At 31.4% G+C, this 23,988-nt stretch overlaps 1 protein-coding gene across 4 annotated transcripts; it reads left to right on the top strand.

Annotated features, from left to right (window-relative positions):
- The first annotated feature begins 6,055 nt into the window (after window positions 1-6,055).
- LOC127721489 (uncharacterized) lies at window positions 6,056-23,115 on the top strand. Of its 4 annotated transcripts, XM_052228246.1 has the most exons (11): window positions 6,058-6,285; window positions 10,431-10,530; window positions 11,243-11,395; window positions 12,478-12,540; window positions 12,786-12,962; window positions 14,587-14,649; window positions 17,502-17,582; window positions 18,142-18,219; window positions 18,932-18,985; window positions 20,008-20,061; window positions 20,821-23,115. In XM_052228246.1, exons 2-11 carry the CDS (start codon window positions 10,434-10,436, stop codon window positions 22,047-22,049), a joined length of 2,049 nt encoding a protein of 682 aa, XP_052084206.1. In that variant the 5' UTR covers window positions 6,058-6,285; window positions 10,431-10,433; the 3' UTR covers window positions 22,050-23,115. The 4 variants fall into 4 exon arrangements, with proteins under 4 accessions (XP_052084207.1, XP_052084206.1, XP_052084208.1 ...); XM_052228247.1 differs by lacking the exon at window positions 20,008-20,061 and having other exon boundaries at window positions 6,056-6,285; XM_052228248.1 differs by lacking the exon at window positions 14,587-14,649 and having other exon boundaries at window positions 6,059-6,285.
- Window positions 23,116-23,988: the final 873 nt, after the last annotated feature.

The following is a 23,988-nucleotide window of genomic DNA, read 5'->3' as shown; positions in this document are numbered from 1 at the left end:
GGTGTTCAGGGAATATAGTTTCTGGGCAGGTTCGCTATGACATAAATACTACAATTTTCTATAGTGGTGAGTGGATCACACATTTTATATCTATTTATTTCGTCTTGATCCTATCTTCACACAAATAGGGCTGTTTTTCCTGGTTCAGCTTGAGATTTAAGTTGTCTATTATCTGCATGCAACGGGTAAAACACAACAAACAACGGTCCAAGGGTTCGTTCTTCTAATACACACATATATTGACCCGGAAATAAAATAACAAACAAGTATTTATATGACAAGACAGTACATAAAGCATATGGGCAAAGGGGAATGACTACAATTTATTTATCATTCCCTTCAAATATCTATATATCCAATAAGCCCTTTGAGCTAAAAAAATCTTACTCTTTAGTAACCGTCCATTACAACATTCCTATGTATCTCATATTAATGAATTACTATATTCATATTGAATCTCGTAATAAGTTGTTAATTTTCTACATAGATTTGTATACAAAATGAAAACAACACGTTAAATAATTTCATGCGTCCGAAGCGCTTTTCTGGATTTACCTTCATCAGGAACTCTCAAAGCCGAATATTTGAAAGCCGAGGATGTATAAGTACCGAAACAGTTGAAGAGCTTTATGACAAAAGTACAAAAAATAATAGCCAATTCCATCTAAGGTCAACTTCGCCGAAGGGAGTTGAAACCTTAGTTTCTTTATAATTTCAAAATATATAAACGGACAATTTTAGAAAGGTTTGTTATAAATCATGTCAGTACCGAAGTACTGACTACTGAGATGATGATACCCTCGGGGACTGATAGTCCACCAGCAGAGTATAAGAATGCGAATTCTCTTCTGCATCAAATATCGCATATACAGACAATTACACACTAGTTAATAAATAAACTCATCATAAAATTTTGTACGCCAGATGCTCGTTTCGACTACAAAAAATTCCGAAAGGTTTGTATACAGCACAGAAAAGTAGACAACAAAGAACACAGTTGTTACCATGTATTTGATACAGATGTCAATATATTTGTTAGAAAAATCAAAATGCTATGTAAATATTTATGAGCACTACTGAAGGTATTCATATCCTGAATGAAAAAAAAAATATAACACTAACATTGATAGGACTATTTCCACAATTAAATAAAATGCACAACTACATTTAAAATATGTAGTTTCAGAACTTTGTATTATTTGAATACCAAACTTTTCAATGTATCACCTTGAGTATTATAAGTTACATAGTGAGGTAGTGAACTTATACGATATATATGGGGTCAGTCAATTCCATATGGTATGAGAGCGAAGCACACTATGAAACGAATTTATCTTACCGATTATCTTAACATGTGGTATTTAGAGTAGTGGCCTATCAAAGAGATCGTCTTCAATACTTAGTATTAAGAACCTACTTCCATTGGTCTATAATTAAACAAATGCCAACAATAACAACTTGTTAGCTTTAAAAGTGTTTGATGAATTTCAATTCAATTGTTCATCATCATTTTTTTTCGTCTGTTAAAACCTTTCAGTTTTTTCCTCAACACCGTGTTGTTTTTACAAAGGGACGTAACACAACTACTAACCGGGTATTGAAATAAGCCCCGTCTAATAACCCAATATAAAATATACACGGTCTCCACGCGGTTGCTTTTAACAATCATATTCCTAGAAATGTATAGGAGGTAAGAAAAAATTCTATATTGTTTATAAGTACTGCTGATATTTTATATCAAAATGTTTAATATGACACTGTTTAAAATTTCATGCTTTAATCTTTATCTCTTTCATACCCTAAATTTTCATCCGGTCAATATATACATTAGATCCTTTCACAACGTATTAAAATGACATATTATTGATTTGTTGATTAGAAGCAGGTAAATTAACTGACTCGAATATACAAATATTGAAAATCCAGGAATATGATGATATGAAAATAACTAATACTAAAAAAGTTATCAAGCAGGTAAATTTATCAATACTGCAGTCCAATCTACCATAAACACTGAAAACCTATATCAAGGCCTATGACACAAAGGTTGAGCAATCAAAAAAGAATTTTCCCTCTAAAATAATAGACGAGAAAAGAGGTTCTCCAAGGGAAAAGAGAACCCCACAAGAACAGTACTAGAAATAGAAACAACGAGTAACTAAATTATCAATCACTGCAATAATCCCCATGAAAGAGGGGCGAAAGATACCAAAGGGACATTCAAACTCATAAGTCGAAAATAAACTGACAACGTTATAGCTAAAAAGGAAAAGACAAACAGACAAACAATAGTACACAAAACACAACATAGAAAACCAAAGACTGTAAGTATATATCTTGTCTGATCGTTTAAAAGTCTTTTCAATTATTTAGAGGATTAAGAATTTGAGATTAACAAAAAGAGTGTAAGCCCTTGGGCAGAAAGATTTGAAAAAAATAAATAAAGATTTGTGAATAGATTTATTTGAAAAAATATACGAACTTAGGCTTTTTTCTTTAATTTCAAAAATAAGTATGTACTTGTTGATTATCATGTTATATAAGCATATACTATTATTGGGTATTGATTAAATATATTTACTGTGGATGTGTCGGAGAATTCAATTTAGATAGTCTGTTGGACAACAAATAAGTAAAGTTAATTGTTTTATTCGGTTGACTTATTTTAAATGCGTGAGTTGGTTTAGCTTGTGAAGGATTATATTTTTTAGATAATTCACGCTTGAAACTTCAATTGATTTGTTTATAAATGTAATCTGTTTTTCATTCCTAAAAACTGTTTATTTGCTTATGTTTTCTTTTGTGTTTTTCAGCTATTTATTTATTTCAAGTACACTGCGGAATGCTTAGTAGTATTACTAGTATATGGAACTGAATATTAGTCTTTTCACATTTGTTATATATAGATATTTATGGAGTTCTTGCTTGTTTATATTTCTTCCTTGTTAAGTTCCTCCTTGCTTTTTCTTGGGATAATTGCTTGGATCGATAAGTACGGATTGAATTAGCAGGGTTTTGCCCCTTATACATGTTAGAATATTTTGAATATTCGAATATTACATTTTAAAAATAATCCAGAAATAAATAAATAAGAACATAATACGCTTATTTCTAAAATAAGAAACAAACAAACACTGTAATTAGATCTTTGAATAATGTTTTATTGGTATTAATTTTGATATTGTTATCAGTAAACTAAGAGCAAACTAAATATTATTGGTATATACATATGCATATCCATGGATCTACAATCTGTCGATACCTGTATCATGGCATTGCACAAGGTCATGTTTTTCTCGGACTGTTTATGACGTCTTTACACTAAATCCATTGGATGTTAGATGTGTACTGATTGATAATTTAATCTTAGATGCAAGATATTTTCTAATAGTTGGCTTTGAACAAGATGTCAGTAACTGCGAGTACTCTCAGATCTGTACTTAGTGTCTTTTGTTGTTAAGATGTAAAAAAAAACAACCCTGCCATGTCCACTCTGTGCTTTTGTTAGATGTATGTCTATTTGTATCCATCTGATGAGTTAAGCCTTTTGTTAACTAATCTTTATAGTTTGTTTTTATGTTATATTGTTGTATCACTGTCCGAGGATAGGGGAAGGTTGTCGCCTTGAAACTAGTTTAACCCCGTCACATTCTGTATTATGCCTGTCCCAAGTTCGGAGCCTGTAATTTAGTGGTTGACGTTTGCTGCAGTGTTACATATTTGTTTTTCGTTCATTTTTTGTGCATAAATTAGGTCTTTAGTTTTTTCTGTATAGTATAGTATAGCTGACGATGCGGTTTGGGATTTGCTCATTGTTGAAGGCCGTACGGTGACCTATAGTTGTAATTTTTGTGTCATTCTGTGTCATTTGGTCTCTTTTAAAGACTACACTTTCTTTTTTATATTTACATTGACCAGCAAATCTGAGGACTTACATTATTTGTATTGGATACCTAATCCTCACAACGGACAATTTCCGGCTCATCTACATAACCAACAAAGGAATTGTCCATTAAATTGGCAAAATGCTGTCCACAGTGAAAGAGGGTTTCAGAAATACTACGAAATATTTTTACTTGCCTAGTGGTATTAACCATATGTGAATTCTAGAAGAATTCCCAATGTCAAATTGAAGATCTTCTGAAAAAATAATCCATAATAATTTGCATTTTAAAAATAGTAGCAGACGCTATAAATTTATTGCTTTGTGATACCATACGGAAGCTTTTGATAAAAGTGAATAAAAAGGTAAAACATGATACTCCGAGGTGCAAGTGATCAGTATGTCGCAGTGTCTTATTGACAAAGAGAGGCGAACGATACCAGAGGGATATTCAATATCATTGGTCGAAAATAAACTGAAATTGCCATGACTAAAAAAGAAAAAGACCAATAGACAAGCAATAGTATACAAAACACAACACAGAAATCTAAAGACTGAGCAACACAAACCTCCCCCTAACATAATTGTTGAATTTGGAGGTAGACTTTTTCAACAAATTGTCGGCATTTCTTTAGGAATGATTTCTACGCCTCTTCTCGCCGACATCTTCTTTTATGAATCGGAGTTCCTTCAGACACTTGCCAAAAACAAGAAGATCAAATAAGCCAGTTCATTTCAGATGTTCTTGCCATTAAAAATTCATTGTTTTCAGTTTGAGTTTCATCAATTTCTTATTCAGAACCCCAAATCAAAGAAGCAACAGACAAGGCTTTCTCAGCCTCATTTGTAGACTTATACCCTAAATTTGACATACATGATAATCTCATATATCTTAGTACCAGAATCTATGACAAACGAGACGATTTTTATTTTGAAATTATAAATGTCCATCACCGTAGCAGTAATATACAAACTTCACCTACGGATTGGATACATTTCTCAAATCATTCGGTATTCAAGATCCTGCAGCTGCTAATCAGAATTTATAAAACGTCACCAGTGTCTGAGCAGAAAGTTGATGGACCAGGGTTGGGTCAAGGAACATCTCGTTATTTTTTTTTGTTCATGTCTTTCAATTTTGTTAATTTACTGTGTCTATCATGTCTATAGAATGTCTGACTGCCATTTTGTTTTCTTTTGTTGACATATTTGTTTTTTTTAAGTGATCATGATTTCAAAACAATGTAGACATGTACCCCAATTTCTGACATTTTTACCGTTATGTCTGTTTGTTTAGATCACTAATTTTTGTCAATATAATGTAATTGATGCAACTATTATACAAATAAAAGGTTTAGCTAGCTATTAACAAAGTTTAATCTACCATTTTCTTCATCAAGTTATGCCTGTACCAAGTCAAAATATGACAGTTGTTTTCGATTTGTTTGATGTGTTTGAGCTTTAGAAATTACATTTTTAGGGAACTTTCCTTTTTGCATTTGCCTGGAGTTCGGTATATCTGTTATTTTACTAAAGCTCTTCAAATGTGTCGATTCTTATGCGTCCTATGCTTTCAAATATTTGCATTTTAGCGTCCCTGATGAAGGTTTTTCCAGAAAAGCGCTTCAGAATCATGAAATGTCTAACGTGTTGATTTCAGTTTTTACAGCACTGGACTGATACCTCTGCTGCTAGACTTTGAGGTACCTAGGGTATGCAAAGCTCAGTAGTCAGCACTTTGGTATTGATATGATTTCTAATAAACCTGTCTAAAATTGTCCGTTTTATAATTTTGAAATTATAATGAAACTAAGAATTCAACTCCCTCGGGCAAAGTTGATCTTAGATGGATATGGCTTTAATTTATTTGTGTCTTTATTTTTTTTCATCGTAGAATTAAAATACCCGGAACAAACATATGAATTATTAATAGCGTATATATTGTATAGGCTACAACTATAGTTCTTCATTTCCATATTTTTATTTTTTTCCGTACTTTTTTGTGAAATTTTCGAATATATTTTGACAGTACGTATTTGTTTGACTTTCATTCACATTACAGTTACATATCTGTTGAAAAACGTTCCGCAATGTGTTGTTATCGAAATTAACACCAACCGTCATTTCGATCTATTGTTTACAGATATTTGTAGCTTAATTTAACATGTTAAAGATATGGTGTTTGGACTCTATACAAAGATTTTATCCGCATATTCGTGTTAGTTTGAAATTCATTCATTACCACTGATCACTGCCTATTAACTTCCTGATCATTTTCATTGGACGATATAAATATTACAAGACGTTTTCTAAATTACTGATCAATGTTCATTATAGGAAATGCTGCATATTCTGTTGGAGGAACTATTATCCCGTTTCAACACTTGCCAGAATAGATACAGGTATGTTATAAAGATAATCAACATATTTAACCCTACCACATTCTTTAAGCTCTTTGCTACAGTCATCAACCTGTAATTAAGCAGTTTGTGCTCGTTGTTTTCTGTGATTTTAATTTCCTTATTGTTTAAGCACACTTTTTGACATTGTTTCTCACGTTTTACCTAGCCAGGGATTTTTATAACTTACTTTACGATATAGATAGATATAAGAAGATGTGGTATGAGTGCCAATGAGACAACTTTCCATCCAAGTCACAATTTGTAAAAGTAAACCATCATAGGTCAAAGAACGGTTTTCAACACGGAGCCTTGGCTCACACCTAGGTTTGCTTTAGTTATTATTGGAGGCCGCTCGTGTATCTAAATTGTTGACATCCTCGTGATGGGCCTGGTAAATAGAAGTAATATATATTTTTGTTCATATCTGTTTTCAATACAAAGAAGTCGTAGATTTTCTTGTCGGTGTTCACTGGCGTAATTCTGTGTTTTTCAATTTACACATTAAGAAATGATGTTTCCTTAATTATGATAGCTTTTGAGACAAAACAATTTGCGTGGATATAATTTACGAATATAATATATAAAGTTTCTCTTGTGTTCAAATGTTAAAACAGCACAACAGTTCAAAAAAGAATCAACGAAACGTTATTAACTAGGAACATGTAACTGCGCAGTGTATAGTAGAATGTTGAATTTCTGAAATAAATTGACTGCGAGTGTTTCCCTTCCATGTTTCTAGTCTCTAAAGCCATATCATTACAACAAAACATTTTACAAGTCTATTATGGACAATTAGAAAATTTTGAAATATATTTAATAAGAAATGATAAGAAATGTGAGGACACTATTTGACTCGTCATTGTGATCATTAGTGCGGCAGTTAATATTAATAATCTTATGGCGACAAGGCATACAGGTTTATTAAGAATACAATATAACGTAGTAAACAAGAATGATAACCTGTGATCCTTTAAATTTTACACTTCATTGTATAATTCAATTTAATTAAAATTAACTATATCTTATCACGTAATGAATTGTATAATAATGTAGACATTTGATACCTTAAAGGTAAATTTGAAATAATAACGATCTTGTTTTTACTAAAATTGACAATTATTTTGTTTCAACGTCGCATATTGTTCCCTTTTAATAACTTACCTCACAATAACAACAGAAAAGTCAACAATGCATATTTTTCTTTTTGATTAATTATTGTTTTATTTGTATAGTAAAATCATTCATGAAGCTACAATATTTGATAGACATACAATAACTTTAGGTTGCATTTCTGTAAATATAGACAATGCAATTTTCCATAGGAACTCCCTTTACGGCTAAAACTGTGCCACTTTTACTATGAAGTTTCGTTAAAAACTATATCCAAGAATGGAAAATTGATATGCACAACTATTTTATTCAAAGGTCAATAAGGCAGTGCGGCATATTTTCAACATTATATGCCCCGAACTTCTATGAGTTTAAACTTTTACTTATACTCTGTACTACCCCTTCCTTTACTTTAGGTCTGGCTCAGAATTCAAAATTCGCCGCATCCGTGTTTATATTTACAGGTAACATTTCCAAGTTATGTCTCTATGAGATGAAACATAGAGATCATAGCTGGGAACCAGTACGTAAACAAACAAAATATCTAGGAATATTATATATCTCCCGAAAAGAGGCGTGCCTTGTGAAATATCTGTATTTACAAAGTGTAATTTTACGTAATAAGAATAAATGTGTTATGAGTCCATAAAAGTCATTTTTTAATTGAATAATGATTTTTTTTGTTAAATCTTGTATCCCTTTACCCAGGGGATATATCAACTCAGTTGTCAGGGCTTATGTACAAAAAGTATGCAAAGCACACTTTTCTTCAATGATTTGTAGATAACTCTAAATTAAGAATTATTGAGAAAAAAAAATCTAACTCCTCCAGACAAAATAAATGTAAGATTTTTTTTTTTAATTGACTTTTTGGTTTTACTGGTAGTTCGCGATGGTATCATAAACCCCGTGAAATTTAAAAAAAAAACCATATAATTATCATCAGATCCGTAAAGTTAACGTGTTGTTTAAATTCTTTATTCTATATTCCATATTTATAATTTTCCCTAATTGTTGAATATAATTGATAATCAATATGTAGGTCGTTTGATGTCAGTTTTTCACAATTGACAAAGTTCAATTATGACGTCTAAGATTTTTGCCTTTCTCTAAACTCGCTTATGTGAAAGCTTGAAAAGGGCGTCCAACATGTTAAGTTTCTTTTATGTGTTATCTAGAACATCAACATGTTTAATTTTCTGTATAGTTTCAAGTTTACAGTTCTAATTTGGTGACTGTAACAAGTAAGAAACCAAGTATGCAGAATGCATATTTTAAACAAATGAAATTATTTGTTGATCCTATTTTTTAATTCCGAAAAAGGGAAATATGCGAAAATCTCAACTAAAGCGAAATGCTGAATTTAAGTATCTATTGTTAGGTGCAGGTACTTCCTTAGCACAAATACATATTTATTAAGAAATGAATAAAGATGACACATTCATCAACATTATTTTAAGAACTTGACCCTGACTCTTTTAAGGATATTCGCTACTCTGTTTCAAAATAACAAGCTTTTTAAAAGACTGATATAAATTGATAGTTTACAAATAAAGAAACTAAAATAACAGAAAAAAATGATGGGTCCGTGTGCTTGTTTTCGAGATACAAGCCATTGAAAATTTGGCGGGAAATAATTCTCTCTAGATTTTTCATACATTTAACATTGGCACCTTTTTTCTTTCAAAAACGATGAAAAAATAACAAGGATTTTATAAGATTTTCAAAGATGACATTTTAAAATATATGTAATCAAATTATGGAAAGAAAAGTAGGGGTTAATGGGCGATTTTTTTTAATGGCACTACATGGGTAAAACCAGAGGATTCCGAACATCCTTAAATGCGTTATAATGTAAAAAACGTGAACTATCATTGAAACACCAATCTTCTTTCTGTTCTTGCCACGAAACTGAATAAAAAAATAATTTTGTTTGCAGTATCTTGGCCTTTAGCAGAACTGAAGAGAGATTTATTGTCGGAATGCGCACTTGGTGCAGTAAAAGTGGCAACGTTAATGTATTGCACACAATATTGAAAATTCAATCGGACAAACGCCAACGAATCATTTCAATTTAATTTTGTTAATTCTCTCTAAGGGATGTTTACTGATCTGATTTTTGATATTCGGAATCCTCTGGTTCTATATATGAAGTACCGTTAAAAAATTATGCCCGCTTACCCCAAATTTTTCAAAATAGTTAAAAACAAAATTGAACATTTGATAAAATCTTTGGTATTATTTCATTTTTTTTGAAAGAATTTAAATGCAAATGTGAAATATATAAGGAATATACAGAGAATCATTTCACGCTAATGTTTTATGGCTTATATCTCTTAAAACAAAAATACGGAAGTTTCATGTTATCTGCTTTTTAAAATATCATTATTAATATTTAACTAATTTGTAACAATATTCAGAAAAGCTTTTGATTTTGAAATAGAGAAGCGGAAAACTTAAAGATAAAATCTTATGATAAAGTCTTAAGATAAAAGACACTAACTGCACTTTTTTGTATTTGTGTGGCGCAAGTACAAGTGAATGATTTAAGTCTGACTAATATTTATTAACGCTGCGCCAATAGTTTTTTTTCACACTGAAAGCCGAACAGAAATGTTTATGAAATACAAAAACAAATTTGTGTCATGAAATCGAATCGTTATAAAAACATAGTAAGATTTCTTCTTAAAATCAGGAATATGACAGTTTGTTTTCCATTCGTTTGATGTGTTTGGGCTTTTGCTATTGCCATTTCATAAGGGACTTTCCGATTTGAATTTTTCTTTGAATTCGGTACTTTTTTTTTATTTTACTTGAAATGGTGGATTAACCGGGTGTAAAAGCTATCAAAATATCTCACTTGTATGACAGACGCATAGAATATGGTTATGCATTGTTAAACAAATTTGACGTTGATGAAAATTTAATTTATACATAGCTAATCAATACCCTTGGCGGATACTCTGTCGTTTCGTTATATATATTATTCGAAATTAAGTTCTTCTACAATATTGACAAACAAACTTGTATTTTAGGAGATGTCACTTTCACCGAAAAAAGTATGTAAATCATGTGGAAATCTAAGTCAAACTCTAGACAATTGCACACACTGCGGTGAAAAGTTTGCAGACGGAGGTATGATTTTGATGATAGACTTCAATGAATAAATGTAAAAAAAGTGCATACTTAATAAATATTCGGGATAATGTTGATTAAACCGATCGCAGTTCAAACAAAATGTCTAAATAACATTATTCTAATCTCCGTCTAATTGAAAATAGAGTTGCAAAAGATAAACGAGCGATATCAAAGGAAGATTCTAACTGTAGAAAACAAACTGACAATGCCATGGCAAAAAACAAACTGACAATGCCATGGCAAAAAACAAACTGACAATGCCATGGCAAATAACAAACAAAAACAAACTATGATTAACAAACAACAGTTTACTAAACACAGCATCGAACACTAAAGACTGAACAACACGAAACCCCATCCCAACCGGGATGATATCAGATGCTAGGATATGGTATCAATATGTATTACATTTATTGCATTTCATCATTTGTTATCATTGATTCGTGTTTTTTTTTTTTGGTTCTATTTCACGTTTACTGTTTTCTTCCAGTTCTATTCAGTATTATTGTTAAATAAGATTGGAAATATTTTAAGTTACTATGTACATATGATTTTCCGTTTTTCTTGTTCTGTGTCCGAAAACTTTTGATTTGACACATATTTATCTTTTAAGCGGTACTTTGTTGATAAATGCTGGTACATAAATAGTGAGTGCAGCTTAAAGGAAATCTGATAAGTTTTGAGGTTTCATCCATATTTTTTCTTATAGTTGTAGCAAAGAGAAAAAAGGAACTTGAACCGCCATCTGAGTTACCTGTGTGTTCAGAAAAATCAACGACTAAAGATTATACAATGAAACGATCTGTCTCTCTTTATAGTACAACGTCTGGAAAACCGAAGGCAGGAGCAATCAAACACTATGGTAACATACATTGCATCACACCCTTAACGTTCAACTAAAAGAACAATCGCTTTCTCGATTTTGAAAATAATCGCATTTTTTTTTTGCAACTAGTTATTTTTCACTTCATGTTACTTATAGAAGAAACTTAAATTGCTTAAGAAATCGTAAAATATTAACATCATTGTAACATTTCTAAATTGTCAGATACGCTTTTGGACAATACATGTCTCTTTAATTTATAATGTTAGAGGACAATGTCTTATACTAATTTGAAGAACTGTTAACTATTAACGAAAAATTAACTCGTTAAACCAAAATTGGACCCGGAACAAAGTGATGGAATCATTATATACCTGCCTTAATTGGAAATCATGTTGTATAATTTATGACGGCTTATTTGTATAAAAAATATAAAGCAAAAATGTAAAGCAGCATATGTATCGAATCAGTAGAAGTTATACAATTTTAGGAAGCCAATATTACTACACTAGATTCGCATTTCGACACTTTCATTTTTGTAAACGGTTATATGAGTTGTGGTACTTCAAAACAGATTTATGCAGAAACATCATGGTAACATTTCCATTGCCACGTATATGTCAAATTTGAGCATATAAATACTGATGCACAGAGAAGTGTAATGGAGGTGTAAAAAATTAAAACAACTGAAAACAACATGCTATAAATGTTATGCAACTAAAGAGTTTTTCAGGATTTACCTTCATCAGGAACGCTCAAAGCCGAATATTTGAAAGTCAAGGATGCATAAATAACGAAACAGTTGAAGAGCTATATAACTAAAATATTATTAGTCGTTTAATATCAAAATGTGTCACCAATATTTGTCATTAATAAATTATTACATGTTATATATAAAAATATAAAGATTTGTTTAAGGTATAAAACATATGATGACCCTTTTCAATTGAGTTTGTTAATCAAATTGATTTAAATTCAAACATCATTTCCACATTTCCCTAAACACACTTTACAGGTTTACGTTGGGTTTTTATTCGATAATAACGTAAAGTATGTACAAGTACGTTTGTGTGTTTTCCCTGTTAAGAAATATTAACAGTTTTTTTTTTATACTTTTCCAGATGTCGACAACAGCACTCAGGCATCAAATCGCAGTTCCAATTACCTCAATGTAGAAATGAAAGGTATTCTTTGAATAAAAAAGCAAGAATACAGGACTATAGAATATTAAATTCTTTATACAAGATTTCAATTTCATTTTTTTTCATATTTATTTATAAACCTGCATTCATTTTCATATATCATTGTAAATGAAACACTGATAAACATATTTGCTTTATTTCATACAGCGTATATAGATAGTTCTTAGACAAAAAAGTAAGGTAAAAAAAATATCCAAAATTGTAAATTTGCACGAACATTTTTGTAGATAGTTATGTTGAAGCAATACGCGATTTTGATAAAATGAGACCTGGAGATTTAACCATACGGACTGGAGACATAATTACCCTTGTGAGGGAACACAATGATGGATACATGGAAGGGAGACTTGGAAAAGAAGAAGGTCTTTTTCCTACTTCTCACGTAAAGGCATATAATAAACAAGGTAAACAATAAATGCAATCAAAGGTATACATCAGGATTATAACTTGTGTTTCCATCAGGATTGTGAAAAGGAAGTATACTGACATGACCTTATGTGAAAAGGTGGTAATTAAGAGCCTCCTTATGGGGGTTTTTGATTATGCGATTACTTAAACACCCTCATGAGGAGCCTTAATTAAATACGGTTGATTTTTTTTCCCAATCGGTGAATATATCTGCAACATAAAATGGCGAGAAAAAAAATCAAGGAATAATCTTATAAATTTAGTAGCATAGGTAATTGACAAATTAGATGTATCCGTTAAGTCTGCCAACTCTGAAAAACAGATAGGACCTTTCTAATTGTGACAATGACGTAATTACCTGCGCCGATACTAGTATATGAACATCAGTATGTATGATCTGCAGAATTTATGAAATCTGAACGTCAATATTCGAAATCCCTGTGCCTCTAATTTCGAATATTGATTTTTTTTGTATACATTGAAATACAAATAAAGACATGAGCTGCGAAGATTTTTCATAATTTGACTTTAAATACAGAAAGGACATTGCATATTATGCAACAATGTGATACAGATACAAATGATGCTTTGAAGATTGAAACTTGAAAGAAGGTCACCCTGAGAAATAAATCACATGACTTTTATAATAAAAGAGACTGATGGGTATCTGTTTATTCCACTGAACTTGAGACATGAATAGTGAAGGTATTTTTAGGATAAAACTCAATCGTCGAAGCGCTCCTTTGAATTAGACTGCATAAGAACGATAAATATGTGAATTATAGAGGCAAAATTTGGTTTGTGCACTTAACTTATAAAATTGAAAGGTAAAGATACATTGATAAATAATTAATATAAACTTATTTAAAATCTGCAGTATGATATGTTGATAAAATTGTTCCAAGCATAAACATAACAATAACATTTTGTAACGAGTACCGTAAAAGTTGTACGAGTAAAATTTTGAAGTTGAAATATTGCTCGATTTAACAAAAACAATGCAGAAAGTAAAAAAAAACCAAAAATATACCAAACTCTGAGGTAAATTCAAAACAGGTGTCAAAATTTAAAAGCTTTTACACATCAAACGAATGGATAACAACTTTCATATTTCTGACTTGGTACAGGCATTTTCTTATGTAGAAAATGGTGGATTAAACCTGGTTTTAAAGCTAGCTAAACCTCTCACTTGTATGACAATCACATAAAATTCCATTATATTGACAACGATGTGTACACAAAACAATCGGACACAATAGGCTATACATTTCTTGGCGCATTTAGAATATTGCAATGTTATTATTCGAATATATTTCAATAGTACTATTTTTAGTAGAGGATGAAAAAAAAAGAATAAATGCTCAAAATTATGCCGGGTTCGACGGGTTTAGAAATAATTTATTTGAACAACGAGCACACTGTTGACTGTCTTGTATGTTGGTTAAAACATAGAGAGCATTTTGATTTTGTTTTTCGTACTTTATGTTCGTGATACAGTTTAAGGTTTTTGTTACATAAAGAAGAAGATGTGTGATTGGCAATAAGACCACTCTCCACAAGAGACCGAATGACACAGAAATTGTAATAAACCATAATTGAAAGGTTTAATCGTCTTTGCAGGTAGCCTCAGTTCCGGTCAAACATCACATGACAAGTCTGAGTACTTCAACGTCGATCTGAAAGGTATAAATCTAATTCACATTTAAAAATCTTTAATCCACCAAATTCAACAAAGAAAATACCTTCTTTTTCTTTGTTTACATAGTTGTTTGTTTCTATAGTGATTGACATGATAACACAATGTTGACTGCTGTATTTCATTTTCGACATTTTTACCTGTTGTGTCTGCTTTGCTGACACATTGGTGTCAATATAATGGAATTCAATGCGACTGTCATACAAGTAAATGGTTTGGCTAGTTATAAAACCCCGTTTAATCTACTTTTTTTCAAAATAAGGAAATATCTGTACCAAGTCAGGAATATGAAAGGTTTTTTCCTTTTTTTTATATGTTTTGCTTATGATTTTGCCTTTTGATACGTGACTTTCCGTTTTGAATTTTTCTTGGAGTTTGGTATTTTTGTTATTTTACTTTCTACCATGATAAGCAACTTTATGACAAATATAAATCAATTGTTTTAAAAACAATTGTTAAACGGTCTTTCCCCTCCGAAACATGATTAATTGGTTTTTTGCTTGGTTGGTTGGTTGGTTGGTTGGTCGGTCGGTCGGTTGATTGATCGATTGATTGATTGATTGATTGCATGGCACTTTCTCTGTGCGACGCAGCTAACTTAAATAACGCCTATATTCTGACCGAACGTGACTGCGTACTTAGACATCCCGCACAGCCAAACGGACGCCTGAGATGTCCTCATAAAAATTGATCCTAGCATCATTCGTTTATAAATTTTCTCTAGTTTCTATGTTACCTCGGACTTCCATTTGTCATCTATTTGTTGTGTATGCATTTTGATTGAATTTGTAGGAAAACGGAGTAAATTTGATCTTGGAAGTTTTATTTTCCCTCATTTGGATATGCAATGTTTTATTCTAAATTTAGGTCCGCGCGCGAGATGGTGTTGTGAAGTCTTGGAAGTTTTATTTTCCCTCATTTGGATATGCAATGTTTTATTCTAAATTTAGGTCCGCGCGCGAGATGGTGTTGTGAAGTCACGTGACCCTCGAATATATATGTCTGGAGTTAGAATATTAATTTCTTTTCAGGGGAGACCGTTGAACAGAGCACATGTGTATTGATCAAAGAAACACGATAACTATTGTTTTTATTTTGTACAGGTCATTGATGTCGGATCATGCATACATATTACGTACACATGTTTACTGGAGCACAGATTTGTATTTTAATGCATGTTTAGAAATTTGAGTGTAGGATTTCAGTAATACATTGATTTTAATTTCGCAATCAAGCGGACCGCACGTGCCTCATCGATTAATTTCAGAAAATACATGAATTGAAGCAGATTTTTGCAGGGATGGATTTCTATTTCAGAAAGAAATTTGTACATAAGAAGGATTAGCATTTTACAGTATAATGTACGGGACTAAAAGCGATCTTCTTTTCTTTGAAATGGGATAACTTAAAAAAAAAAATCAGTTGAAAAAAAGGGGGTCTCTATCACTTATGGTTTACCAGTTACAAATGCATATCACTTATTTCAAATGCATTAGGGGAAATAACTCTCATATGGAGTCTTCGTATCGCTTCCGTCAAAATTGGACAACAAATCCTGAGGATATAGCGAGCCATTTGGTAAAATAAATTTGTCGCTTTCTTTTACGGTTACGGAGGAGATGCAGTCACAAGGAAAACAGTGTTCAGGGAGATAACTCCTACAAAGAAAATTGTTCGGCTTAGAATGGGTGAAAATAAAAAGCGCATAAACTGTATGATACTATATAAGAAATATCTAAGCGACATCTTGCGAAACAAAAATTTTACGCGAGAACAAAATTAGGCGGAAGAAAAAAAAAAAAAAATAATAATAATAATAATAATAATAATCAGAACAAATACAAAAGGTCTTTCCACAGAAAAGTGGAAAGACCTAATAAGGTTTTCCCAATTAGAATCCGGAATCATACAGTTAAACATAATATTTTTTTTTTTTTTTTTGGAAACATTTCGATTTTCTACAGCTTAAACATTGATATTATAGTTTTATGTACCGTGTTGTTCGTCTTTTAGTTTTCGTTGGGAAAGGTGTGGAAAGATTTCTCATAGATTTCATTTTGTATTCAAATATTGGCTTACAGAGCTAATAAAACCAACAAATATAGCAAAATGCCGTCAAGGAGTCAAACTTGCTAATGAGGGAAATGCATGCCTAAATTCTAAACTAATTGTTCTTTATATTATATTACAAAAAAATTCAAAAACATATATTCTTACCCAGTTCGTTATTCTAGACTAAAGAAAAGTTACAAAAGAACCGTCAAAATTGTTCACATTAGCTGTGTCAATAAGAGTTATAATTTCGTTTGCTGAGTTCACTAACATTTCGACAATAATAAGTACATTGTGTACGTGAAACTATTTATTGATTATTTGCAATTCTACAAATGTACAATGATTAAGTCATACGGGTGTATAGCCAGATCAACTACATATAGCTTTATAAAAGATTTGAGAATAATAAATGCAGTAAAAAATATTTAAAAAACAAAACAACTTAAGGAATGACTGTAATATTTTTTCGGTCTATGAAGAAATAACATCAAAAATGTGGTGCACACTGAATAACTCGCGTAGCGGGTTATTTTAAAGTGTACACCACATTTTTTATGTTATTTCGAATAGACAGAAAAAATATTACAGTCATTTCTTATAATTTAATTCTTAATTCCATTTTAAACCGGAGTAAACCATGAAAAAACGTTGATGACGTCACGGTCACATGACAAAATTATGTCTATGAGCTGATAAACAAAACAACGTCAGCCAATCAGAAGACGCGTTACATCCAAAATTGTATTATAAATTAATAACGATTATTAACTATGCATTATTTTAGAAAGTGCATCAGTGGTTCCAGATGTACCACCACGAAAATTTAATCTGAATTCAAGTTTTCCGTCTGCAGGCCTGGATCAAGGTATTTGAAATAATATAAATTTATTAGTATTTTTTAACAAGATGTATTAATGTTATATGTATTTCTTTATTGACTTATTAACTTGTAAGCTTCAAGCAAAGGTAAAAAATAACATTAACGAAACCAATGTTTCTGCCCCAGATGTGCAATTCGACAATAAATGTCTCTGAGGTGATTGCTATAGGCCAAAATATTAGAAAATCTACGACTTATTAAGAATATGAAGGCCTTATAAACCAAAAAGGAACAACAGTTTGCAACATACAAATATATATTTAAACATATATATAAATTGATAAAGGACAACCGTAGAAATAAAAAAAAAAGCATTTGGTAGGCCAAAATATTCCCAAAATAATTTATTTCCACTGTGAGACTAAAAAAAAGACTTGTTATTTATAACAAAAAGTCCATAGTGAATCGCAAATCAATTCTCTAAAAAATCTGTAAGCACGAGCATCGACAGTTAGGTTGGTGGTTAAAAGACATTGATTTGTAGGTGTCTGGAACATTTTTGTTATCAAATGAATTAAACTTAATATAAACATGTTTTTTTTAGATCTTCTGGAACTACCACCAGCACCACCTAGGCCTTTTCGAAAAGATAATACCAACGATGGAACGAAAGAATCCGAAGGTTATATAGAACTTAGATATTGGTCTTTATTGCAATTTGATAATCATTAATATTATTGAAAAGAATATTAGGCGTTTTTTTTATCAATTTCAAAGTTGAGTCCTTTATTTATATATTATTTCCAAATATTTACCTTAACACGAATTGAGAATTGTCACAATATATATGTATGAAACGATGGATTTCTTATTATTTGTTTTTTTACTTTTTGATTTTCCACTGTCTACATGCTTTGATTCGTTTCAAAAAAAGAAAAAAAAAAAAAAACTTTTTCAGTACAAATATAAAATATTTATGTCAACCTGGGAAAGTGAGTAACATTGTCATCTGGCATAATCACTTGTTTATCAGCAGTCATCAAAGCGTAATTCCAAGCACAAAACATAGTTAATAAATTCCTATAATGATGTCAGGCATGCATGTGGCAAAACATAATAATAGAATAATCACCAACCGTCATTTCGTCAAAGATCATACGCCAGATCATATTGGATTTTTTTTATCAATAAATACGTTGCTAAATAACTTGTTTGTATTTTTCAAATTCAAATCCTGTTTTATAATCTAATTCTTTCATGAAAATTAAAACGCAAAAATCACATTAGAGAGCGACTAATAAGAAAAATAACATATATTAAGAAAGAACTAAAAATTACCAGTACAAAACCGAAGCTACCTATGAAGATCAAATTTAAAGAGTTTCTGTTTGTAGATGTCGGCCCGAAACTTCCACCGAAACCATCAAGGAAAAATGTTGAAACATTCGGTAAGTAACTAAATGACTTTGTATGCGACTTTTGTGCGTGTGTGTGATTTTTTTTATCATACCTTTGTTCTTTTCTCAAAGTATCGTTGTTAAAATCGTAGGCGATGCTAACAAAAAATCGGATTTTATGGAGTTTAGTTAGCTGGATTCAGATCAAGCAGATGGCGAATGATACATGCATTACAGGAAACGCCTATCCTGCCAATGCAACTAGTCTTGAACATTTTGCCATTGATATTTCTATCGATCATAGAAAAAAGAAGCAACTTAAAAACCTATAGGTTACTGAACAACCTAGAACACTGATCAAAATCAATGCAATTTGGGAATCTATTCAAGGCCTTATGAAAGCAACATATACGAAGCAAAATAACAGAGAAAGTAAATTGGTTGTGTTAAGCTTATAACACTTTTAAAATAATTATGTCAGAGGTCAATCACCGAAAGACTACAGGCTTAAGGCACAAAAAGAACATGACAAGTATGACGATGTTTGGCATCTATGAGGTTGTTCAACCTCTTCCTCTAACTTTTGGCAGCGGTCTTTTATTTCAAGAGTTGAACATACTGTATAATCAGTTGAAAAGTGGTTGAATAACAGGGCTATACTTCCATAAAGGACACAAAGTACCGACCTTGGAGTACATGCATTCACAACTGCTAGTTCAAATCAAAATTCAAGTAAAATATATATCCTTATAACAAATCTCATAACGCAAATCATTATATATTTGTCTAATTTGATTCTGAATTTACCTACCTCGTATTGCCTCTCAGAATTTTCAATTCATTGCATTTCGTATATCTATTCGCATTACTTGTTCACGCAGTCCTTCCGATTCAAATCTCTTTTATCCGTTTAAGTTTTATATGGTCTTTGACGTTTGTATTTGAGAATATTATGGCCTCGACATCATTGAAAGCGACATTATTAGTCGAAATTCTCATCTGGTGCAGATAAATTGGAACTGTTCATCTTATTCTAAAAGAGATTTGTTAAGAAATTTAAACTTTTCTTACAGATACTACTAATAGATACTTATCATTCAAGAAAGAAGATCAAATTTATAATGCTGGTATATATGTTCTTTTATTGTTTTCTGGATATTTTACATTTTGAATTTAGATTCGAAAAAGCATCATTGAAGGTCTTGTATGAAAGACTAAGTAATTAGATATAAGAAGATGTGGTATGAGTGCCAATGAGACAACTCTCTATCCAAGTCACAATTTGTAAAAGTAGTGATTTGACTTATCGATTAAAAACGGAAAAAATATAAAGAAACATATTTTATCGAGTGTTACATACTTTTGGTAAACGGCTTTACGTCCCAACAACAAATGCACGTGACCTAAACACATATATAAACTTCCACTCCTTAAATTGTGTTTTTTTTTCTATTAAGGTGGTACCAAACACCTTGACTCAAATTAATTTGGCTCGTGTAATTTTCATAAAATGTTGACAAAATATTAACTTTGACCCTTTGTCAAAAATATAAAAATTTCAAGAAACTTGAACTACACACTTTATCGGAAAAATTTCATTGGATATATAGCAGTTTGACAACCACTTATTTTGATCACTGAGAAGCTTACTATTTCATTAACAATAGAACGTGATTAAAACGTTCAGCTGATTTTAACAGAGTTATCTCCCTGTAGTGTAATGTACCACCTTAATAAACAAAATATCCTAAATATTCATTATCATTTATTAGTTTTTCATGACATCATAAAAATGTCTAAATCTTGTACAATTTTATTACCACTAAAACAAAATAATGAAACTGTCTTCTTTGTTCAATATAAATAATGAATATTTTTTTTTATAGAAAACGAAGATGAAATTAGAATCATACTGCTGGGGAAAACCGGATCAGGCAAGAGCGCTACTGGAAATTCTATTGTAGGAGAAAAAATGTTTAAATCAGATATCAGTGGAAAGTCCGTAACTAAAAAATGTGAAAAATTTGACGTCAGATGCAATGGAAGAAAATTAATGGTAATTGATACACCCGGTTTGTTTGACACAACGTTATCACAAGACGTCGTCAAAAATGAAATAATTCGCTGCGCGGATATGTCCTTACCTGGCCCACATGTGTTTATGATCGTGCTTCAGATAACAAGGTTAACAGCAGAGGAAACCGAGGCTTTAGAACAACTGTTTGAAACTTTTGGCACGTCCATGGGGAAGTACTCTTTGATAGTTTTCACGAGATCAGATGAGTTGAAAAGAGAAGGAAAAAGCATTAAATCTTTTATTGAGGAAACAGGCTCACCTCTGACTGATTTTATACGAAAATGCAGAGATCGTTATTTTGCGATGGACAACACTACAACTGGACAAGTTAAGAATCAAATGGTCACGGAGTTAGTGAAAGTAGTTGCAGATATAGTAAAAGATAACGGCGGTCGTCATTTTACAAATAGAATTATCGAGGAAGCATGCCAAGCTAGAAAAGCGTATGACTCTTTGAATCAAACAGACGATCTTCAGCAATTACATAACAAAGACGAAGATGACGATGTATTTGATGATGATTTTGACGTGTATAAAGGCGATAGCATTTCGGTCGAAAGCCATGATTCCGGAGTTTCAATGTCAAATCAACCTATATATGATGAAATATATGAAGGATATAATTCTAAGGAGAACGAGATTAGGAACCTTATTGACAAAACTCACAGCAAAATTAAGAGCACTGAGACAATAAAAAATCGTCTACAGGAACAAATTGAAAACGATATGGCGAAGATCGATTTACAATTGACAAAGAAGAAGAAGGAGGTTATTGATATCAAGGCTGACCTTGACCGTTTAACAAACCAGTGCCGTACACTAGAACAGCAGAGGAGAGACATAGAGTGTAAAACAAGAAACGACAATCAAGAATATGATTTAAAACTGAAGCAGTTACACAAAAGGAGAAGAGATTATCAGAATCAAATAGACAGCCTTGAGCGAAAAAAAATGGAGTCAAGACAGAAAATTTCGAAAGAGTCTGCAAGTTTGCAAACCAAGATAAATACTCTTCAAAACGGCTGTTTGATTATGTAAATTTTGAGATGCTGAACATAATGATATAACGATTAAAAGCAATTCTATCTGAACTGAAACAGTGATAAAAGTTTTGTATTGACGTCACATGTGTATATAGTTATAAATATGAATTTGATTATCATTCACCTTTTGCATACGCGGTTTATTGAAAAATACTTTTCTTTTTGCTTTCAGTCAATTAAATAATTACTGAGGCAATTTACCGAAAAAATGTTTGTAATTTGTATTTTTTTTTGGAAAATTTTACTCATTTCTCTTCATATTGTAGTCCTATTACATTGGCCCCTTTTATTGCATTTGATAACATGAAGCTTGTTTTCAATTGTTTACGAGCAATTGCTGATTTTTATATTTTATTTGGAAAAAGTGTGATGTAAAATGAGTTGAAAAACAATAGTAAGACATAAATTTTGGAGGGAGATTTATTAACATATGTAGAGGTGTTAATGATTATTTGATATATAATCATACAAAGTTTTATTTTAATCACATTTATTGATATGGTGATTTATTTCGAAAATCTTATGTGTTTTTACGTCTTATAAGAACAGCATGTGTTTATTTCAATTTATCTTTGTTCTAAATATGACTTTATTGCATAAGGTGGTAAAATTTTTAAAGTGTTAAATTTGATTTTAATAAGATAATCTAAAAGTTTTCCGATATACAGGTTTATATCTAGAACAGTTTATTTCTTTTTTTTGTATTTGTTTCTTTTTTGAATTTTTTGAATTTAAGTTGAAGCTGTTTCTATTTGGTATATATCAAGTACAAAAGTATTTGCTAAATTGTATTATACTAAATAGAATACAATCAGTTGCATATTATGGCTATATATCAGAAAAGAGTAACGTTTACAGAAAACCGTGTGTTTAAGGCATTTGGATCCGTTTCACCTTGATCTAAACAGGCATACTTATTTTTAATACATATACGGAAAAGCAAACTGCTGTAAGCCGTACTGAACTTGCAGCCAATTGGTAGCGTATGTACGATGTTAATGTATCACATTGAATTTAAAATGAAAAAATAGTAATACAGGAAGAAACGAGCTGCTATTTGAGTTTGGTTTATTCATATGAATGTAGTGCATTTATTTCATCAATTAGTAAAAAACAACCTCGCCCTCTCTAACAGTGTATCCGCGTATTGAATTGTATTCCAAATAACTAACTAAGTGTTAGTTGAATAATACAGGCAACTGTAGTATACATCTGTTCAATAGTCATAAATAGATTAAGTGAAAACAAATCCGGGTTACAAATTAAAACCGAGGGAAAATACCTAATCTAAGAGGAAATCACCAGAAACACTGACCTGCAACAAAAGGTGATCTCAGGTGCTCCGAAAGGGTAAGCAGATTGTGCTCCACATGTTTTACATTCCATTATCATTTATGTATTGAATGTATAATCCATCAGTTGATGCGATGATTTTTAAGTCTGCATTTCCTATCAGGACTGTCTTGTACGCGAAAGCTATTGAATCAAGGTTTCCTGTGACAATGTTGAAGTAATCCGTTCGAAACGTTTTACGACCGCTCTAATGAGTGTATAGTTATGCAATCTTTTGTTAAAGAGAATTTTTGGTTTGTTTTAAGTGTGTTAACTACAATTCGTACCTTTATTCCTCGATTGTAACACCAGCGAAAGATACTCACAACTTTCCATGAGTAACATTAATTTTCGGATGCCACTAGTGGATTAAGACACACAGACAATTAAAAGTACACAAGACACAACATAGAAAACTAAAGACTAAGAAACACGAACCCCACCAAAAACTAGGGGTGATCTCAGGTGCTCCGGAAAGGTAAGCAGATCCTGCTCCACATGTGGCACCCTTCGTGTTGCTCATGTTATTACAAATCCGGTAAATAGTCTAATTCGGTAGGTCACATTCGTGAAATGGGAAGGGAATTGTAGTTACGACATAA

Source organism: Mytilus californianus, unplaced genomic scaffold, assembly GCF_021869535.1.
Source record: "Mytilus californianus isolate M0D057914Y unplaced genomic scaffold, xbMytCali1.0.p SCAF_12, whole genome shotgun sequence".
NCBI lineage: Eukaryota > Metazoa > Mollusca > Bivalvia > Mytilida > Mytilidae > Mytilus > Mytilus californianus.
The sequence above is the reverse complement of the archived record's forward strand: the minus strand, read 5'-3'. Positions and strand labels throughout refer to the sequence as shown.

Coding starts and splice junctions, on each gene's coding strand:
- LOC127721489 (XM_052228246.1), top strand. CDS start 10,434: ATGTCACTTTCACCGAAAAAAGTATGTAAATCATGTGGAAATCTAAGT. Junction 12,541..12,785: donor CCTCAATGTAGAAATGAAAG/GTATTCTTTGAA, acceptor ACATTTTTGTAG/ATAGTTATGTTGAAGCAATA. Junction 17,583..18,141: donor GTCTGCAGGCCTGGATCAAG/GTATTTGAAATA, acceptor TGTTTTTTTTAG/ATCTTCTGGAACTACCACCA.